This window comes from Phodopus roborovskii, unplaced genomic scaffold (genome assembly GCF_943737965.1).
Source record: "Phodopus roborovskii unplaced genomic scaffold, PHOROB, whole genome shotgun sequence".
In the NCBI taxonomy this organism is placed as follows: domain Eukaryota; kingdom Metazoa; phylum Chordata; class Mammalia; order Rodentia; family Cricetidae; genus Phodopus; species Phodopus roborovskii.
This window is the reverse complement of record NW_026126480.1, coordinates 2,478,949-2,500,536: the sequence shown is the minus strand read 5'-3', so window position 1 is coordinate 2,500,536 and position 21,588 is coordinate 2,478,949. Positions and strand designations below refer to the sequence as shown.

The 21,588-nt window shown below is 42.3% G+C and overlaps 1 protein-coding gene and 1 long non-coding RNA gene across 2 annotated transcripts in view; both read left to right on the top strand.

Moving 5' to 3' along the window:
* Positions 1–9,568: 9,568 nt before the first annotated feature.
* Positions 9,569–15,915, top strand: LOC127227642 (uncharacterized). Its single transcript, XR_007835007.1, has 2 exons — positions 9,569–9,705; positions 15,837–15,915. It is a non-coding gene; the product is annotated as an uncharacterized LOC127227642 (long non-coding RNA).
* A 1,484-nt stretch (positions 15,916–17,399) lies between these two features.
* The window catches only part of Ccdc83 (coiled-coil domain containing 83), a 36,199-nt gene continuing 32,010 nt past the window's right edge, over positions 17,400–21,588 (top strand). Inside the window, exon 1 of the mRNA XM_051192003.1 lies at positions 17,400–17,494. Within this exon, the coding sequence (XP_051047960.1) occupies positions 17,400–17,494 (95 nt within the window). The remainder of the gene's footprint in view (positions 17,495–21,588) is intronic.

The window sequence follows — 21,588 nt, the reverse complement described above, 5'->3', positions numbered from 1 at the left end:
GCCAGAAGGTACTGATCAGATGTCTTACAAACACTAAGAGACCACGGATGCCAGCCCAGACTACTATACCCAGCAAGACTCTCAGTCACTATAGATGGAGAAAACAAAATGTTCCGTGACAAAACCAGATTTACACAATACATATCCATAAATCCAGTTTTGGAAGGAAAACTCCAACCCAAGGAAGTTATATACACCCACAAAAATGTAGGAAATAGATAATCCTACTTTACCAAAAGCCAGAAAAGGGGGAAAATTCACACACAATACCATCACTAAAATCAAATCCAAAGAAAACAAGAGTCAACAACCAATGGTCATTAATATTCCTCAATATCAATGGTCTTAACTCACCTATAAAAAGATACAAGCTAACAGAATCCATCCTTCTGCTGCATACAAGAAACACACCTCAACTTCAAAGACAGATATTACCTCAGAGTTAAGGGTTGGGAAAAGATTTTCCAATCAAATGGCCCTAAGAAGCAAGCTGGTGTAGCTATCCTAATACCTAACACATTAGATTTCAAACTAAAATTAATCAAAGGAGATGAAGGTCATTTCATATTCATCGCAGGAAAAATCCATCAAGTTTCAATTCTGAACATCTATGAACCAAATACAAAGGCACCCACATTCATAAAAGAAACATTACTAAAACACAAATCACACATTAAACCCCACACACTTATAGTGGGAGACTTCAACACTCCACTCTCACCACTGGACAGGACTACCTACAGAAACTTAACAAAGGAACTAACAGAAGTTATGACACAATTGGGCTTACCAGACATCTATAGAACATTCCATCCAAACACAAAAGAATCTACCTTCTTCTTACCACATGGAACCTTCTCTAAAGTCAACCATACACTCAGCAATAAAGCAAACCTCAACAGATACCAAAAAAAAAATTGGAATAACCCTCTGTATCTTATCAGACCATCAAAGGGGTCAAGATCACACTGGGAAAACCCACAGAAACAGCTGACCTGAGCAAGTGGGAACTCATGAACTCCAATATAACAGCCTGGGAACCAACATAGAACCAAACCAGGCCCCCTGAACATGGTCGTCAGCTAGGAGGACTGGGAAGTCTATGGGACCTCTGGCAGTGGAACCAGGATGTATCCCTAGTCCACTAATGAACTTCGGGAGCCCACTCCCCATGGAGGGATACTCCCTTAGCCTAGAGACATGAGGGAGGGCCTTGGCCCTACCCCAAATGACTTAACAGATTTTGATGATCCCTCCTGGAAGGCCTCACCCTCCTTGGGGAGTGAATGGGGGATGGGATTGGGGGGGCCTGTGGAGGGCATGGGGGGATGGGAGGGAACTGGGATCGATATGTAAAATAAGAAAAAAATATTAAATAATAAAAAAACCTATTAAAAATGGTTTTAAATATTTGAAAGAAAGTAGTTTAATATAGTAAAAGAAACATAGCAATTGTTAACTTCAGAGAAGACCATGTGATGTTCACAGGGTTCATTCATATGTCATCTCATTAACATGCAGTTAGTAAGGTAAGTTTGTGGGGTGTGGTGTCACATAACTTTAATAATTGCACTTGGGAGGCAGAAGCAGATGGATGCAGCCACTCTGATTTACATAGGGTGTTCTAGGACAACCACGGCTACAGAGTTCCCCATCTTAGTGAGTGTGTGTGTGTGTGTGTGTGTGTGTGTGTGTGTGTGTGTTTAGATTTTTCAAGACAGGGTTTCTCTGTGTATCTTTGGCTGTCCTGGAACTCACTCTGTAGACCAGGGCTGGCTTTGAACTCACAGAGATCTGCCTACCTCTACCTCCTGAGTGCTGTGATTAAAGGTGTGCACCGCCATGCCCAGCAAGAACTGTTTATTTTATAATCCACTCACCAAGGTGGGTCCTGCCCCTGAGTCTAGTGACTCCATAACAAAACTGTCACATTGTTAGCCACATTGTCCCAGGACTCTTTCCTCCCATCTTGCCTCCAGCCTCTAGTCCCCACCCCACAATCCATTCTTGCTGGGAGACCCCTGGTACTCACAGAATAAGGTGCCATCTCCATGACACCACCCTCATGCACTCCACCTGTTCCTGGTTATACAGAGAGACAGCTGAAAGCCATCTCTAACGTCCTGCAGGCTGTTATAGGTTTCATGGTCTCTAACTTAAGCACAATATGGTGATTGTTCTTGGGCCAGGAAAAAAGGAATATTAAGCAGGCTACTGGGGCTCGTTCAGGCAGCTGTTCTCAGCTGTCTCCTCTGTTGCTGTCCATTAGACCCAAAGAACATAACCTTGGGGGGCGGGGTCTTCCTTGCCTGCTTTCAGTAGCAAGGTAAGGGGCTCCTTGGGAGGGTTTTGCTCCGTTTTGTTCTGGTTGATAGAAATCACCTGCAGGCAAGAGACTTCAAATGCTTTTCTCCAAAAGCTTTTGTTCATCCGGGGATATGGCAGGCTGTGGGCAGCAGCGGGCAGTAGCGCCCTCTAATGTTCGCCTCTGTGCTGGCTCAGTTACCAAGATTCTTGTCCCTTGGCAGGAGCCAGGATCTAAGAACTTGTGCCTGGCAGACCTGACGGTGCCTATGGAATTATTCACGTTACCTTCTCTGGCTCCTAATAACCTTCTGTCAGTTCTCCTTTATTGTGATGTCCCTGTCATTTCACTATCCTTCCTGTCCTGGCCACTCTCAAACTGTTCACCACCTCTTTCAGCCACCAGACAGACCACTCTAATCCTTTCACAATGCAGTGGCTGCTGCTAGGATACCCCAGGAGTTCACTTTGGGATTGGCACCTGGGTTTACCCACTGTGACTCAGGGTGCAGTGGTCTGTTCAGCAAGTGGGCACTAAGTACACTTGGAGTCATTCGGGAATGAGGGGTCTTTGCCAGTCTACTTCTGGCTGGATTTGGGCTAATAGGGGCACCTGACAGGTGGCAGGAGCCGTAGGCGGTGCTGGGCATTGTGGCACATTCTTGTTCTCCTATAATCTCAGAACCTTGGAGGTAGAGACAGAAGAATTAAGAGTTCACCGTCACCCCCCCTCCCAGCTCCATAATCAGTTTGAGGTCAGCCTGTGTTACTTAAGACCTTGTTTCAAAACAACAAACAAAAAAGATATCTTATATCTCACAGGGAACCAGTGAGAGCTGGGAAGAGGGGCAAGGAGAGAAGTGGGGGTACGGATATGAGGAAGGTGCAATATATATATATATATATATATATATATATATATATATATATATTTAAGGAGTAGGTTTTTCCACCGGCCGTTGGTCTTCTCCTGCCACCACACCAGCCCCAAATAACACACTGAGACTCTGTGTTAGATATAATGCTGTTGGCCAGTTACTTGTTTCTTATCGGCTAGCTCTGTCTTAAGTATTAGCCCATTTCTGTTAATCTATGTATTTCCACGTGGTCTTATCTTACCAGGGAGTGGGGCCGGCGTCTGGTCTCCCCAGTCTCTACATGTTGACCGCTCCTTACTACTTCCTCAAATCCCCCTTGTCTCCTAGTCCCACCTATCATGTTTTCCTATTGGCCAACAGTGCTTTATTCATTAACCAGTATGAGAAACAGAATGACATCTCCCATCATCTCTTTTTTTTTTTTTTTTGTCTAAAAAAAAGAAGGTGTTTAACCTTAACATAGCAAAATACATCACACAACAGTTATGAAATAAGAATCACAGTTAACAATATTTAGTCCATTAACATTTAGTAAGATTTAAGAAAATATTAGTGAGTCTAAAGTCTTATATCTGAACTTATCTGAAATCCTAACTAAGGAAAACTATAACCTTAACTATCTGTCTTCAACTCCTTCAAAAACCACAAAAGGATAGTATATAAACTCTAGAAATGACAGAGACAATTTGAGGATATACCTCTAGGGGAAGCCAGTCAGTAGGTGCAGCCCAGGCCAGGGTGACTTTCCTTCCGCAGCCCTGAGTGAGCTTGATGCCTGAGAGCTGACCAGTCACATCAGGAACCTTTTGCCACCATTTAGCTATTCTCTAACACGTGTAATAAAATAACCCGTGCCTCTCAGGTTTGGCAAGGCCAACAGAATCCTAGTGCAGGGCAAGGATGGAGTGAGCATAACTTTTCCAGAGTCTGGTTTTGCCTATGCTTATACCATCTTTATCTCTAGCTACCATTACTGTTTTAGTGCTAGGTTGTGACCCAGACTCGGGTTTACATCACATCTTCTGTATAAAATGGGAACTTGGTGAGTGGGGGCAGGGAGAGGAGCAACTTCAGAGAAATTCGGCCTACCAGTAGTCGCCCTCTCAGTAGGGAAACCCCTTAGTTAACTCATCTTACACATGAAGACGAACTATTGTTTGCACTGTGGACCACGCCAATATGGTGGCATCTCCTCGATATGCCTGCTTCACAACGAAGGCCATCCCCACTGGCAGAGGAGCTGAGCCAAGAAGGACCCTCCAACCTCAGGACCCAGCTTTTCCCCTTCCTTGCGGCTCTTAGATTTGCCTGGGTTGCGGCTTCTCTCCCTTCTCTCTGTGCAGCCACCCTGCTGGAGGCCCAACAGCTGAAGTCTACATAGAGTTGCCTTTTTGGGGCATCTCACTCCAATGGAGTCACATATAATTTGGCTCTTTGGCTGTGGTCTTCTCAGCTAGAAAGTTGGGTAAAAGGTAAAATACGTACTCAAACCCACACAAGGTGGAAGGCGCAATCGGCAACCCTCCTTTTCCTCTTATCTCAAAACCGTGCACTACACTAGGTTTGCTAATAAGGGCAGACATTTCCACAAATGCCTCTTTATGCTCCTCTCTGCAAACACATTTAGTTCTTAAGAGATAAGGGTTATAATGGCTTGTGCCTCATTCCCCAGATGTGAAGTAGAGCTATTAATACATCCTAATTCTTCTAACATGTGTGCTGATGTTGTGATGAGAGCATAGTTTTACACACCGCTTCCCCGTGTGGGGGTGGGCGTCTCACCTGAGACACAGGAGCCTTGGGACATTAGGCAAGCTCCCAAGTGGGGCCAGGGAGATGAAGTCATGGTTTTTCCAAGCACTGCAACCCTTCAAGGAGCAGCGCCTGAGTGAGACATACTCCTTGGGCCAGAAACTGGATCCAAATGAGAGGCCCTTTGGCAAATAAAGATTGGAACTGTGGTTAGTGAGGTTCATCCTGGAATCCAGCCTCACCCTGACCTTCCCACCCTCCTCCACACCAGCCAGTGTTCTGTCATCACAGCAAGTTCTCTCAGTGTGACTTACAGGGCCTGGTGTGATGTGTCCCTGCTTGCCTCTTCTCACTCCTCTCTCGTCTCTGGAATTCTAGTATCTCACCATAGTGGCTTCAGTAGAGGCCCTGCATTCTCGCCTCCAGGATTTGTATCTGCCACACACCCTGCCCCAGACCCTCCAACCAGCACACCAAACTGGATTAATCATTTCCTCTAGGTTTGCTCCCAGCCTTTGAGACAGGTTTCCCACAGCAATCTGCTTCTCTCTCTCTCTCTCTCTCTCTCTCTCTCTCTCTCTCTCTCTCTCTCTCTCTCCCTCCCTCCCTCCCTCCCTCTCTCCCTCTCTCTCTCCTAGAGTTTTCTAACCATGTGGAAACTTTATTCTTGTGTTTTCCACCTGGACCCAAAGCTCCCCCTAGCAAATGCATACTCTGCCCCATATCTGACCCCAGATTCTCATTCACAGAAACTGTGAGGTAATTAATGAATCACTGTGTTCGGAGTGGTTTTCTGCAGTAATAGGTAACTAATACACTATTAAAACTAAATGGTTTAAAACAATGACTTACATCTCCTTGATCCCACAGTACCTAACCAGTAAGCTCTTGTTATGGCACAAGCTGAGAACACTTCAGCAACACCTAGCTGATGAGTAGGCTGGAGGGAAGGGTCCAGTGTGACTTCACTCATGTGTGTATGGCATTCTGTGGGTTGGAAAATGGCTTCTAGCCCACAGAAAGACCATAGAATGATTATCCACAGTGTCTATACATGGACTCTCTGGCAAGGCTATTCCATAAGAGACAGCATTATGTGGAAGTGTACTCCCTCCAGAGCTAGTATCCGAAAAGAATCAGAACAATCGACATCATCTTCCATGACCAGGTCTCAGAGCTGATGGAGATCCATTCTGCCACAGACTCTCACTGGAAGCAATTATATAGCAACCAGAATCAGGGAGAAGGATAAAAGGTCTGTTCCCTGATGGGGTTGGTCAAAGAATTTGACACTAGTTTGCCAAAATTAACCTTACTGAAGTATAGTTTACATATAATAAGATACACACACACACCAAAATGACTATAATTATAGCATATACCCTTGTAACAACTATCACAATCAAAATATAAAGAATTGCTTTCATCCCTAGTAATTCGCACCCGTCCCCCTGCTATACTCAATCCCTTCACCCACTGAAAAAAAATGTCCCTCCAAGTCTTTGGCATTAGAATATCTAGTCCTCAGATGATCAGGCTGTTTGGGAGGTTTAGGAGGTGTGGCCTTGTTAAAGGAAGTGTGTCACTGGAGGTGAGATTTACTGTTTCAAGTCTGATCTCTCTGCTTTGTTCTTATGATGTGAGTGCTCAGCTTCCTGCTCTTGCTGCCATGCCTTCATTCCACCATGATGGACTCTAACCCTCTGGAACTGTAAGCCCAAATAAACTTTCTTCTACAAGCTGCCTCAATCATGGTGTTTTATCACAACCACAGAAAAGTAACTAAGACTCCCACCCATCAGTGCTAGGCAGCCACTGGTTGGTTTTCAGGAATTTCTAGACTTTCATATGATACTTTACATCCTACTTGGAGTCTTCACTTAGATAAATGTTTGGGTTGTTCCTGTTATTGCAAGTGCTGATAGCTTGGTTTACTGTTTTCTTTGCTATATGGTATTCTACTATGTGGATGTGTACTGCTTGTTTATATAGTTTCCTGCAGATGAATATTTGACTTGTTTCCAGTTTTAGGTTATTAGAAATTAAGCTGCTAAGAATTCTTATTTTTATTTTGCCCTAAGAAAATATGTAGAGGTGATGTCACTGTTACATACATTTGTCATTATAATAGACTATCATATTGCTTTCCAAAATGGTCATAGTGTGGCACTTGTTGGTAAAGTGGTCATTTAGAGGCTAACTCCACAAGATGAAGTAAAGTGAAAGATTCTTGATAGCTGGGAGGTGGTGGTGCATGCCTTTAATCCAAACACTAGGGAGGCAAAGGCAAGCCTATGAGTTCAAGGCCAGACTGATCTACAGAGAGAGCTCCAGGACCACCAGAGATACACAGAGAAACCTTGAAAAGGAAACAAACAAACAAAATGATTCTTGATAAGAAAAAAAGCGGACTCTATTCCAAATGAAGAATCAGAGTGAGAGCTTCAGAACTCACGGAGATAATATCACCATCTCGCAGAGGAAAGGATGGGCAGCATTCCAAAAACAAGTGAGCTTTGCCCCAAGCTACTCCAGTGTAATAGCTACCTGTTGCAAGTGAGAGGGGAAGATGAAATTCCAGAAAGTATGTCAAAAAGGACAGCCAGGGGCTGGATAGGGGGCTTGTGGCTAAGACCACTGGCTGCTCTTGCAGACAGGACCCTGATTCAACCTCTAGCACCCATGTGGAAGCCAACAACAGTCTGTAATTCCAGTTCCAGGGAATATGATGCCCTCTTCTGGACAATGTGGCACCAGGCATGCACATGGTGCTGGGACATGCAGCCAGAATAAAACATCCGTGCACATAAAAATAAAAATAAATCCTGAGAGAGGACACTCATCGTTCTTAAAATTTTATGTTTTAGATGTATCAAGATGTTCTTGCCAAAACCAGCATACCTTGTTTTTTTCTCCCACACATCTGTTTCCCACCTCAACTTTCAACATGGCAAGTCAAGCAAAATAAACAAGGTCAAATGAGGAAACTGGGCAAATGGTTTTTATCTGGCTTCTCTATTTGACCACCAATTGGCAAACACCATTAGAAAATGAGCAGAGGATAAATGACAGGGTGAAGTACATTTTTGATCATGGGCCCAGCCTCTCCTCATACAAGAAGCAGACCTAAGAGTTACAGGAAATGATGAGGGAATGGAGTTGAAGCACTGGAGAAGAGCAGACTGATTCCAGAAATTAAAGAGGCTCCTTGTTTGAAGCCCTTAAAGTGATAGCTCTTTGTTGACCACATCTGTACTCTACTAAATATGTTTACCACATAAGTATACCTATTGTTGTCAGCTTAAGGAAGAATGGCTAACTAAAACACCATTAACCCCAGCACTCCAGAGGCGGAGAGGCAGGCAGATCTCTGTAAGTGCCAGGCCAACCTGCCCTGCATAGTAAGTTTCAGGTCAGGCAGAGCTGTATCTCAATAATAAATAAAAGACTAATTAAATAAAATACCTTTATTAGATATACACATCTTAGAAAATGTGTAACATTAGTAGAACAAAAGGGAAGTTTCCACTATTTCAAACTAATCTTTGGATGACTTTTGGTTTCTTTTGGTTAGCTTTGGTTTTACCACAGGATCTTCTTAAACTCGTTATCCTCCTGACTCAACCTTTCAGAGTGATAGGATCACAGGTATGTATCCCAACAACTAGCTTGAATGATTTTTTTTAAAAAAAAAAAAAAAAAAACTGATGAGAAAAACCTACTTAACCAACAGCTATGTTTTACTAACTCCCTCAGTTCCCAGCCTTCAGTAGGTCCCTAATATAATAACACAGCATTAGCTTTTTTTAAAACTATAAGCTATGTTTTAATCTATATTTTAAGCCAACTAGGTCACATGGAAGAGAGTAGGAAGCCTAAAGGAGCCTGGCTTCCGACTTCCCAGGCCAAAAAGATAATTACTGGAATGCAAAGAAAAAAAAATAAGAGTCCCCAGTAGAGACTGCCTTCAGGATGAGAGAGACTGACTTGCGCAAGAGGTACTTAAAATGCTATACCTCGGCTCGGCTCATTGGTTTGGTTTGGTTACTGACTTGAAAAGTGCTTTATGGATAGATCTACATTGCGTTATGAAAGCTAAAAAGTAAACTGAAAAGAAGACAGAATCAAAGACTTCAGTACCTCAAGTGACCCCTTGAGCACTTGCTCCAGGCATCCGCCATTCTACCCGGAGTTAAACCTAACCTGACAAAAGCAGGCAGAAAAGCCCCCAGCATCTGCACTGCCTGTTCCCATATCCTGGGAGTTCTTTGGAAATTGTTCCTCTGCTGCCCCCTCGCCCATGCTCTTCTTCATATGGCCACCAGGTGGCGCGCGAACCTCGGCTGGTGCTGAAACTGCGGGTGAGAGTGTGAGTGAGAATACCTGGGAGGAGGGAAGGGATCCTGGAGGGAGATTGGAGAGTGCCTTGGGCTGTTTGAACTTGAGCGAGAACCACCACCTGGCAGCCTGAGATTCGCACCCGAAAGCGGTGGAGAGGATGTCGGCAGAAAGCTGCCAACCTTTCGTGACCTCTGACTTCTTCTATTCTGTTCCAGGGACTCTATAGGAACCCTCCCCCCACTACACCCGACCCCTCTCCTGTTGGTTTGCGGTGACGCGAGATGGGCTTGGGATCGCGCCCACTGGCTTTCCCCTCCGGACGTTGTTCCTGGGCGGTTAGGAACTGTTGAGAGGGGTCCTAGACTCACCCCTCTTTCACCACCCTGAAGACAGGGATACCCGCCTGGTTTGGGCCACCCTAAACTTAAAGGTTTGTGACCTCCAGGTGTCTTCACGCTGCGGATAACTCAGTAGATGCTCAGCCTTCAGATACAGTGATCCCCCTTTATCCAAGTAGGGGCAGTTTCAGGTACCTAAGGGTCTTTGCAGGTGGGAAAGAAAATATTAAATGGCAAATGCCAGAAATAAGCAATTTGTACTTTTGTCACATGTGACAATTGTTCTGTTCCAGTCTTGTTCATCCCTTCTTTGATTAATTTATACTGTTTCCTTTTGGGTGTGTAGGTTGGTGTGGGGAGGGGGGGAGAGGAGGGGCTAAACAGCATCCGTGGTACTATTCTGAGTCTTGGGCACCCCCCCCCCACACTGCTTCACAACCCCTTTGATGTCTTAGAATCTTGACCTCACAGAATAAGAGGACTGCGGCCATGCCTCTCTTTTATGCAACAGTTTATCACTCCACAATTTCCTCAAAGCATTAAGTCTTCTTAATAATTCTGAAAAGAGATACAAAAGGTGTAGAAAGACACGGAGGGTCACACAGGACCAGAAACTGGGCTGAAGTTAAGAAACTTAGTGGAGAAACGGGGATTCACTTGATGTTCCTTCTGGTGTGTTTCCAAGCTGGAGAATGCTGTTGATTAAAGGCTTTATACACCCCCTTGGGATCTTTCTCAATGACTGTGCCTGGTCCAGCACAGCAAGACCATCCCCTGCGTTCACAGGGAATCCATAGATTTTAGTTCCTTTCCCTGAGGCTACAACAGCCTTCAAGAGAGAACACATGATTTCTTCATTTAATGAATGTCTTGGATTTTTATGTCACTGTTCCAGTTTCATTAGGGAAGCAAAGGGTTTATTTCAGCTTACATGGTAGAGGGAAGTCACAGCAGGAACCATGGAGAAAGGCTGCTTACTGGCTCACATAGTTATGCATAGCTAGTTTTTTTGTTGTTGTTATTGTTGTTTTGGGTTTTTGTTGTTGTTGTTGTATAGCCCACAACTACCACAAAGAATGACACCATCCATAGTGGGCTGGGCCCTCCAAATCAATTAACAAGATAACCCTCCACATACCACCAATACAACCTGTAAAATTCTTGAATCAGAATCCAACTCCAGGCTGGATCAAGTTGACAGTTAATTCCAACTAAGACAAGTACCTTGTTTATTTCCTCATCTTTTCTTTACCCTATAATCACCTTCTGATTTGAGGTGAAGTGGCAAGGAGATAGGGAAGAATGCCCTGTCTAAGAAAAAGGGGGGAGGGGGAGGGGGAAGAAGAGAAATAGGAGGAGGGAGAGGAGGAAGAGAAGGGAGGAGGAAGGAGGGGAAAGATTTATTTCTGTGAAGGTGAGTAAGAATTTGCTAAGTCTGGACATTCACCGAAGTACATGATGCTTGCTCACAGATTTCCTTGCATGGAACTCTAAGCCCTGACCCCAGCTTGTGCCCCTTGTATTCACTACCATGAAAGCAGTGCATGTGCATTTCCATTATGATTATGCTTTTATGTTTATGAGAGATTACTTACTCACTTGATATTCTTTGCCTGTGGGGGCATTAAAATCAAGGAACAGGGGGCATTGGGGAAAATGTAGTTCTGCTGACTAGAGAAGTTAGGATAGTGTGTTTCTCTCAGTTTATCAGGAATCCTGAATGAGATCATGCTGAAGTTTAGGATCTAGAAGAATTTTGGAACTGCGGTTCAAAAAAATGTACCAATGACTAAATATTAACAGTAAGGAAAATAAAAGTTTGGGGAAGGGGGTGGGGAGATCTGGGAGCTTGCTTAGCACTGGTGAAGCCCTGAATTTGATTTCCTGCAAAGTAAGAAAGAAAAGACTACACATCACATCAGCCACCATAAGATATGTGATGGCTCAATCATCTAGATTTTATTGGGATCTGAACAAATGGCTTTAATGGTGCTTTTCTAAACTGGATAAACTTTGCATGTTTACAGTATTTGTAATTATGTACATATAGTCTATATGAAAAAGAGGTATGACTTTTTTAAAGCAACTTTTAGATAATATTACCACTTCTAGCAAGATTTAAGTAATTCAGGTTTTTAAAAAATGCTAGAGTGAGCCAGGTGTTGGTGGCACACACCTTTAATCCCAGCACTTGGGAAGCAGAGGCAGGTGCCTCTGTGAGTTCGAGGCTAGCCTGATCTACAGAGCAAGTATCAGGACAGGCTCCAAAGCAATACAGAGAAACCCTGTTGGGGGGGGAATATGCTAGAGTTCATATATAATTCTGTTCATAATGAATTCTAGTGAGACAGAATAAACCTTTTTATGTCAAAAAGTATTTCTAACATAAGTGAACATTTGAACTCCAAAGACATTTGGAGATGGGGAGATAACTCAGATGACTCAATGTGTAAAATATTTGCTATGTGAGCAAAAAGAACCCTACACAGAAAAATGTTGGGTAGGCAGGCATATCTGAGACAAATGCAGATCCCAGAATACACTGGCTAGCTGGCTAGCTAAATTAGCAAGCTATAGGTTCAAGTAGGAGACCCTGCCTCAATATATAAGTCAGAGAGCAACTGAACAAGACACCCATTGTCAAACTCCAGCCTCCATACACGTACATATGCACAAGCTCCCACACAAGTCTACACACATGCAAACATACATGTGCATCAAACATGCATACCCATGCAAACTAGTAATTTTTAAAAATAAACTTAAACAATTTTACTTAACAATTTTAGAGCCTACATGTTGTTAGCAATAAAGGAAGGTCATTGGTAAAGGAAGTAAATACTGTATATTTACAGGCCACTCATTCCCATCAGTGTTTACTGAACATCCAGGATGTAACTGACTCATGGGCCAGCACATATTCTTGAATTCCCAAAGACATGGGCTTGCTGAAGTGTCACTTTTCAACACTAAATGAACTATAGTTATGTGAGTACTATGAATATTTTTAATATGTGTATTGCCTTGCAACCACTGTTACAATGAGTTCTGTGCCTGTTTAATGGCTCTTTTTTTAAACAGGGCTCCTGAAAGGAAATACTCTGGGTTGTCCCTACTGGTACTGCTGCTATTTTTGAGTTGACACAAGTATAGAGCTGCTGGCTGGGCCAGAATTGTCTCCAAAACAGCCTCCCCACCCTGCCCCTTTAATTAAGGAGATTTGAAAGGGTTGCTGGGGGCTGGAGCGGTTAATAGCACTTCCAGAGGTACTGAGTTTAATTCCAAGCAATGGCATGGTGACTCACAACCATCTGTAATGAGATGTAGTGCTCTCTTCTAGCTTGCAGGCATACATGCAGACAGGACACTGTGTACATAATAAATAAATAAACAAATAAAAAAAAGCAAATGTTGCTTGCAAAACTGAATGCCTGGCTGAAAGGGTATGACATGATGAAATGTACATTTCTATAAGGTCATTCTTGTTGACAAATTCTTTCTTGGAAGGGGAGGAGCCTAAGGAGGGGAATCTATAAGATTTAGCTGTGGAAATAGAAGGGAGTAAGTTACAACAACAAAAAAGAAAATCATGTTGCTTCTGCTTATCCATTTCTTTCCTTGAAAATTAAACACTATAACAACTGTCATATTTAACCAATAATCTTTTAATTACATGTTTTCTCTCTCAGTAGACTCTCACTCAGAACTTTTGTCATTGCCAATAATATTAGGTCCATATCTTTCATTTCAATCCATGTTGATGGAGAACTAGCCAAGAAAGTTAAGGACTAGCCAAGAAAGGTGTTAGGACAGAAACAAGACAATGAGAGGAAGTGTGTCTCCAGGTGTCAGCCCCACCCCTGAGACTGTGTTGACAGCATGTACTCTGTGTCTAGAGGTGATTTTACAAAGCCAAAGCATTGTGGGATAGCGGTCAGTTAGAAGATAATCATATGTCTGCTTTTACTACATAAGCTTTATTTTTCAAGGAGAAGCACTTGGGGGAATGTTATTTTGAAACACTTTCTGACAAGGAAAACAACAGTAAGAGAGGAAATTCCAGGCTCAGGAGAGCCTGGAGGCCCAAGTCTTTATGAACCAAGCTGTCCAAACTCCACAAAGACAAGCAAGAGCTCACGAATGCATGAGAGGTGTCTCATCCTGGATACTCATCAGATGTCACTTCCTGGATGCCCATCAGAGAGCGTGGCTCTCGAATAACTCTGGTGAACTTTCAGGTTGCTCCCTGTTTTGTGTAAGGTCCTCTGCAGTGTGCATCTCCCCATAACTCTTGAGTTTCCAACTTGCTTCTTCTTTGTCATACACCTAACAACCAGCTAGCATCCCCTCCACAAAGCAGCACATCTGCAGTTACTGGAAACAGGTTAGATATGCATTTGTCAGGAACTATACTGCAGGAGAAAACAGGTTAGATATGCGTTTGTTAGGAACTATATATACTGCAGGAAGCCTTCCCGGAGATAACATTTACTTTGTGACTAGTCTTCTGCCCTTTGCTGAGGTAGAAACCCTCAAAAGGTCAATGATTATGTTTATGAATATCCTCACTGTTTGCAGAGCATCATCAAATGCAAAAGCACCTTTTGAGGCACTGTTATTAGCAATCCACTTGTCTTGCTAATTTTCTTGAAAGCCTTCAAACAATGACAGACACGGTACTGTTTATGCATGAATCATTCATGCTTTAGTGGCTTGACATTTTCACTCATATTTTATTAAAATCCTTTGTGGTAAATGGCAGTTAAATAACTAATTATGCATTCAGAGAGTTAAAAACGTAACAGCCATGTAACTGAGGTAATTGAACAAGATGAGGCCATGTTTTCTCCAGCACCAGATGGGGAATGCTGGAGGAGACCATAACACTTGATCTTTTCCATATGACTCACAAAGAGAGGTTAGTCTTGACATTTGTTTCAATTTTTAAATAAAATACAGTAGAGTAAGAAAAGAACTGAACAGTAAGTTACTGTTTTAAAATGAAACAATAGCATGCTTTTTGTATAAAGATAAAAATTTATATTCTAAAGTAGAAAATGATATAAAAATTCAACATAGCATTGGAAACAAGGAGAACAGATTTTTCTTAGCTTATAGTTTTCCATGAACTATGTTGCTATAATTTTTGGTGTGGAGCTTATTGAATTGTTGTGATTGTCATATTTAAGAGGGTGAGCATAGTAATATGCACATTTTGTAATATCAACACCCAAGAGGCTGAGGCAGGAGGACTCTCCAGGTTCCAGACAGGCTAAGTCTACAAAGTGAGCCCTTATCTCAAAAAAAAAAAAAAAAAAAAAAAAAAAGAACACTATGTTAATAAATCTTTCTTTTACCTGGATGTATACTTGTCTAAAGAACTCTCAGATAGGAAGAAAGCATGGCTGTAAGTCTGGGTGCATGATCAGAAAGTCTATAGAGAGTAACATGTTTACGTTTTAGAGTGTTTTCCCACTGTGGATCTAGACAACCCATATAGATCAACATAGACTGCCAATTTGATGACCCAAGTCATTGGTGAGCCCTATGGATTGGAATCTGTAGCACACAGACCCCCCCTTTTGCTGTACAGTTGCCTGAAATTTAAAGAAAGATATATCTATAACTGAAGAGAGACATATAGCTTATTATGCTTCTTATATGTGAGACACTATGCAAGTGCTTTACATATTTGATTACCTAGCTCACCACAGCGGTAGAGTAGGAGGGACCCCAAGCAGCAGTGGGGCAGAGCGAGGTAGAGCAAGGGGAGTGTCTGTGGGTCCTCCAGGTGCATAGTAACAGTCTCAGGATTTGTACAGCTCTGGGCTTGGGCAGACTGTCCCAAGTTGATTGGTCACCTGCAGCTGCAGAAAGGTTACTGTACCTACAGGCCGACCCGTGCATTCCACTGTTACCAGTAAAGCACACCCAGAGCCCAACAGCTAACTTCTGATTTGGTTGCCATATGGAGAGTATCCGGTATTTGCTTCCTGTGATTAGGGCAAGGTTAGGCAAGATCAAGGACTCAGCACATTTTGCTAAGTCAGGGGCCTATGTCTTGCTGGGTCTTTCCTGCAGCCTGTTATGGCTGCCAAAGTGGTGGGCTGGATGAGGCCCTAGTCTCTTTAGGGAGAGAAAGAGTGATGCCCAAGAATTAGCACAGGCTCACTGTAAACAGTTCCAACCATGCAAACAAGTCTCATTGTGTTTCTTACCGTAGCAAACTACAGATGCATTAATGACGAGGATGGGCCATTGATCTTAGGAGAGAACTGGAAACTAGATTTAAAAAAATAAAATCTCCTAGGGAAAGCTATATTCTGAAAACTGCACTTCGGCACCTAAGTCAAACCCATGAAGTATCCTGCTTCATTCCAACACTGACCAGTAGTGAGTCTTGCTTTTCCCTTTTAACAAACTTTATCAATAATTTATTTCTTATAAAGTGGGAGCAGGGGCTGTCTCTGATTCTTTCACCTGCTTTTGGGACCCTTTTTCTCCTCCTAGGTTGCCTTGTCCAGCCTTAATCTGAGGGGATGTGCCTAGTCTTATTGTAACTTGTTATTCTATGTTTAGTTAATATCCCTGGGAGGCCTTTCCTTTTCTGAAGGAGGAGCAGAGAAGGGAGGTTGGGGAGAGGCTGGGAGGAGAGGAGAGAGGGGAAACTGTGGTCAGGACCTAATATATGAGAGAAGAATAAATAAAGAAAAACATATTATTAATAATTTAATTATTTCATATAAAGGGAATTTACTGCTTATGAAAACATCATTATAGTTATTTGCATTTGTAAATCTCTTAGGTGTCTAAGAAATATTTCAAAGTGTGCTTCTATTTGTGATTCATATAAACACAGTTCTTTTTTCTTTTTCTTTCTTTTGTGTGTGTGTGTGTGTGTGTGTGTGTGTGTGTGTGTGTGTGTGTTTGAGACAGGGTTTCTCTGTGGTTTTGGAGTCTGTCCTGGAAATAACTAGCTCTGTAGGCCAGGCTGGACTCAAATTCACAGAGATCCACCTGCCTCTGCTTCCCTAGTGCTGGGACAAAAGTGCTACCAATGCCCGGCCTGAACACAATTCTTTCAAGTCCTTGCATATTGATTCTTAAGAACCTTTTTAAAAATATATTTTTTATTCTTTGCTTATAATACATAAAATACATTTTGATCATATTATACTCACAACTTCTCCATGGCGCACCCCTGCCCTCTTACTCCCATCCCCCAACTTCAATATCCTCTTTTTTTCTTATAATCTACTGAGTTCCCTCGTAGCCATTAACTGTCAAGAGTGCCATATCTGGGGTGAGGGGTCATGAATATCTCTACAACCCATGCTAGAATATTGACTAACTCAATCTTTGTAGGCAATCGCATCTGTTGCAGTTCCTTGCAGTGGGCCTGCCATGTCCAGAAGACACTATTTTGTTCCAGTTCCCCAGACCCCTGGCTCTTACAATCTTTCGATCTTTTGTGGGATTTTTTAAATAGACCTTTATTGAGCTGCTGCAACACATAGCGTACATTGCTGAACACTGTGGGGAATAAAGAGGGAAAGGAACTCAGGCCTTTGGTCATTAAGAATGACTTTAATGACATTAAGAACGGCTTTACAGTTCTCCAGCCTTGTGGATGATTATAGATCTGGGGACAAGAAGCAGCCAGGACAGAATAACTCCAGTGGTGGTTTTTGAGAATCAGCACAAGCAGAGGGGCCAAGATGAAGCTGGTTCACTTTTCTTGGGTTTGTTCGCTTTTCAGGTATATTCTTAGTGGCCAAGCACAATTATGGACAGCTCAGCAAAAGGCGGTAAAAGGGAAGTGCAAGACGGACCACCAAAAGACATGAAGCTACCTTTCAGTGAAGCACTTCTAGACTATCAGTAAGTCTGCATTCTGAATTTGAAAATGCCCCCCTGTAGGCACATAGTCATTGTTAAGACAAGTGACTGCCCATGGATACAGCTAAGCACTGCCAAGAAAATTGTGATGGATTAGAGACGTTATACTGTTGTGCTGTGTGCATGGGCCAAGCAGAATCCATTCAATGATACTTCTTGATGATGTTTGACTCCGTCCACTGTCTTGTGTCCTTTTCTATATAGACAACAGTGTGCTGGCTCACCTCTGAAAACACATTGTGGAATAGTGTAAACTGAGAGTGGGAGAGGGCATTTCCCTTCATTTTCCTATTTCTTAGATAGTCCAGCTTATATTATTTCTAAATAACTACATGTCAAATCTAAGCAGTTTAGAGGTGTATGTGTGTGTGTGTGTGTGTGTGTGTGTGTGTGTGTGTGTGTGTGTGTGTAAGCGAGATGACAGCCTTAGCTGTCATTCTCAGTCACTATCTACCTTGTTTGTCCTTGAACTTGAGACTATCTTCCTACTACAGTGACGATCTTTCTGCCTCTGTCTCTTAAGTTCTGGAATTACAGGCATGTGCCATAACTCCTGGCTTAAGAATTATTTTTAATAATGAGAGCATTTCATGATGTCTCACTCCCAGGAGCTGGAGATATTTTATTTCAACAAATAGCCTCTTGAGAGCTTGTGAACATCAAGTTTTGGCACCGGATAGGTGTTCTAATGTGTAATTTTTATGGAATTCATGGAAAAGTGTTAGTAAATTTCCAAATAAGAATGAAATCATTCATGTTTTCACTCAACAAATATTTGTGTGTTTCTCATGTACAATAAGTGCAGCAGTGAGCAGGACCACATGGTCCCTTCTGTGATGAAGCATGGGGGGACATGAAGAGAGGAAAGAAAGGACTTGACCTAATCAGAGAGTTTGCAAAAGCCATGTGAGTTGCTCTCTGGAGGAAGACAGCTGTGGAGGGAGGAGTGGAATAAAGTGGCTTATGGAGAGACACCAGGCGGTGAAAAGGCATTATCATTTTCAGAGAATAGCAGACATCAGAATGAAGGACAGAGGGCGGGCTCCGCTGGTGTAAGGGCCAGTGCAAGCAGAACACTGAGATTAGGAAAAGGATTCATCTATTGGAGGAATCCAAGGTTGAAAGTGGAGGGGGGGGGAGGCTGTGATACTGGAGACTAAGTCTATTTGAAGAAAATTGTCTTCTCCAGAGACTCTCATTTAGACTCATCCTATTTAGAAGGCAGAGAACAAGGGGGTCAGAGTTCTAACAAAGAAACAACCCCTAGGACGAGCTGTTGCACCCATTGCTCAAGGTACCCTTAAATAATGACAAGGCACCATCCTCATGTAACTGAGATCTCCTGCAAGCAGTGAAGTCGGACTCTGAACACAGCCTGGCCTTTCACATGCTCTGTGGTTCTGGGGTGACATTCAGTTGCAGCTCTCTCTCCTTGTGGTCAACACAAGCTAGTCTTTTCCCTCTTTTACAGATGTTTACACAAAGAGAAATGCTAGAAATTTCTCATGAACTTGTGATTGACATAAAATGACTATCCCCATGCCTGTGTTCGCTGTAATTTGTTAAAAATGAAATAAATAATTCCATGTACAATAACAGCCAACAGCTTGCTGGCGCACACTCTGCTAATGACCCTTTGCTTATTCTGGGTGTTCCCTGCAAAAGAACTTTTTGTCACATGGCAGGTAGCCACATCACCTTCTTTCACCATCTAAGGAAGGACTGCCCAGGCAGCATCTTGTATTTCTCATTCTGTCTCATGTCACAATAAAGCTGTAAGCGCACAGTAGATAGTGATTCATGGTCTCTGAGCAGCTGAACTTCAAAAATGTTATCCAAGGACAATAAGACGATGAGATTTTTGTGGCCGTGTTTATAGAACAGATTCTAACTAACTCTGATAAATACACATAGCTATCATCTCTGAGCAATGATCCTTATTTTCTTCTTTATATCTGGTTTTCCTGCATTGGGTATAGAAATGGGCAGAGAAGTGGGTGTGTATATGGTTGTAGATCTAAAAAATAGAAAATACCAATAAAGATTTTGAAACCAAAGTTTATTTGAATGGGTAATTTGTAGGTTTTCATATGGAGTAGGTAGTTTAAACACTTAGACCTGAAATGAAAGAAAACACTGGGGAGTGATTTCTTCTTCAACAAATTCTGAACACTGAATTTTATGTCTGCACAATGCCCAACACAGCTGGCACATAGTGTAAACTCAGAGTTTATTTTTTGAGTAATAATCACTGGTGAATCTCACTCATGGAGTTAAAACTAAGATACTGCTTTGCCTATCAGTGTAGGAAATAGAAATTTAAAGCGCTCAGCTGAGTGTTGAAATGCCTGCCAGGAATCATGTACTTCCCCCCCCCCCCCACTGCGAAAGCAGCCCTGCCTCTGGACCAGGCAGTCCCATACATACAGGGACTCTATTGCAAAACAATTAAGGTTGTGAGCCTCCCTGGGGTGTTACTCTTTGAAAAGCTGATTCAGGAGATGCCATAAAGTGATGGCTTCTAGTGATCATTTTTTTAATTTTCTCCCTTACACTTTTCCTTTGGCTTTCTACAATAAAAGTAGTTTGGGTGTGATTATGGGTTCTTAAAAGAAAATATAGAAAAGTATAGAAAATTTTGAAATTCAAATTTGTCTTCTGATTTGTTAGATTAATAAAATGATATGTTTACTTAGTTTCAAACTGTTCATTTCTACACACTATTTTTTAAATACACCCTGGATGAAATATACAGTACTTTAGAAATTTAATTTTCTTAGGTCTGAAAGAGATGACTCTGGAGGTTAAGAGAACCCAGGTTTTATTTCTAGCACCCATACAGTGGCTTACAACCATCTGTAACTCTAGTTCCAGGCAATCTGACCCCTCCTTCTGGTCTCCATGGTTGTCAGGCTCACAAGTGTTGTACAGACATGCTGCTTGCAGGCAAAATACCCATATATATAAAATTAAAATGAATAAATCTTTTTAAAGTCTGTCTTCATCCTCAAAGTTTCACTGATAGTGCACAGAAGGGGAAATCTGTATACATTTAACTCTATGGGAAGGAGATAGCACATAAAACCACTATGCTTTATAATAGTGCTGGACCCTTTTAAGATCACTGTAAAAGACAGACATGGTGGCATATGCCTTTAGTCCCAGCACTCTGGAGGCAGAGGCAGATGGATCTCTGAGTTCAAGCCAGCTTGATCTACAGAGCAAGTTCTTGAAAACAAGAAAATCACTGTCATATGTATGTGTTTATCATTCTACCTGCTTTTCTGCCCTCGGCATGATATATGATGCCAAGGCATTGGTGGGGGAACATATAAAAAGGGAAAGAATTAGAAAAGAACAAAGACAATTACATGTGACAGCCAAGAGTGTGGAGTTCTGAAGTTAAGTTTCAATGTTTCCAGGTAAACCCACCTCTTCAGAAAATCAAGGAAAGTCAGTTAAACCTGCAGTTGCCATGACTTCCACAAGTGGGTCAGGGAAGCGGAAAACAGTTGGGAATTCTCTAAGAATTTAGGCTAGTAGTATCTATCAGTCATCAACACTGTTCACCCAGGATAAGCAGGACAGCAAGCCCTCAGTCATTTGCTCCTAAGTGCTCAGAGGATAGAAGCTGCAGGTGTGTTTGAATGAAACAAATAAAAATACAAGTTGAGTAATTGAATTAGAATTTCAGATGAACAAAGAACATTTTTAGTATCTTAGCAGGACGTGGGTTGGGGTGGTTGTGGTTCTTAGCTATAGCCATGGAGTCACCCTAGTCAAGTCTATTCCCCGTCTTACAAAAATCATGAGAGTACGCTGAGCAGTTCAGATAATTTTTTATAATATTTTCATTTTTTACCCATAAAAATGAGAGCTAGAAAGCTGGAGGTATAGCTCAGTGTCCAAACATTTGTGTAGTATGAATGAGATCCTAGTTTCTAACCCTGGTTTCTGGTGCTCACACACACACACATACACACACACACACACACACACACACACACACACACACACACGCACGCACGCACATAATCGCAAGCACAGATACATGTAAGCACACATACACACCAGGG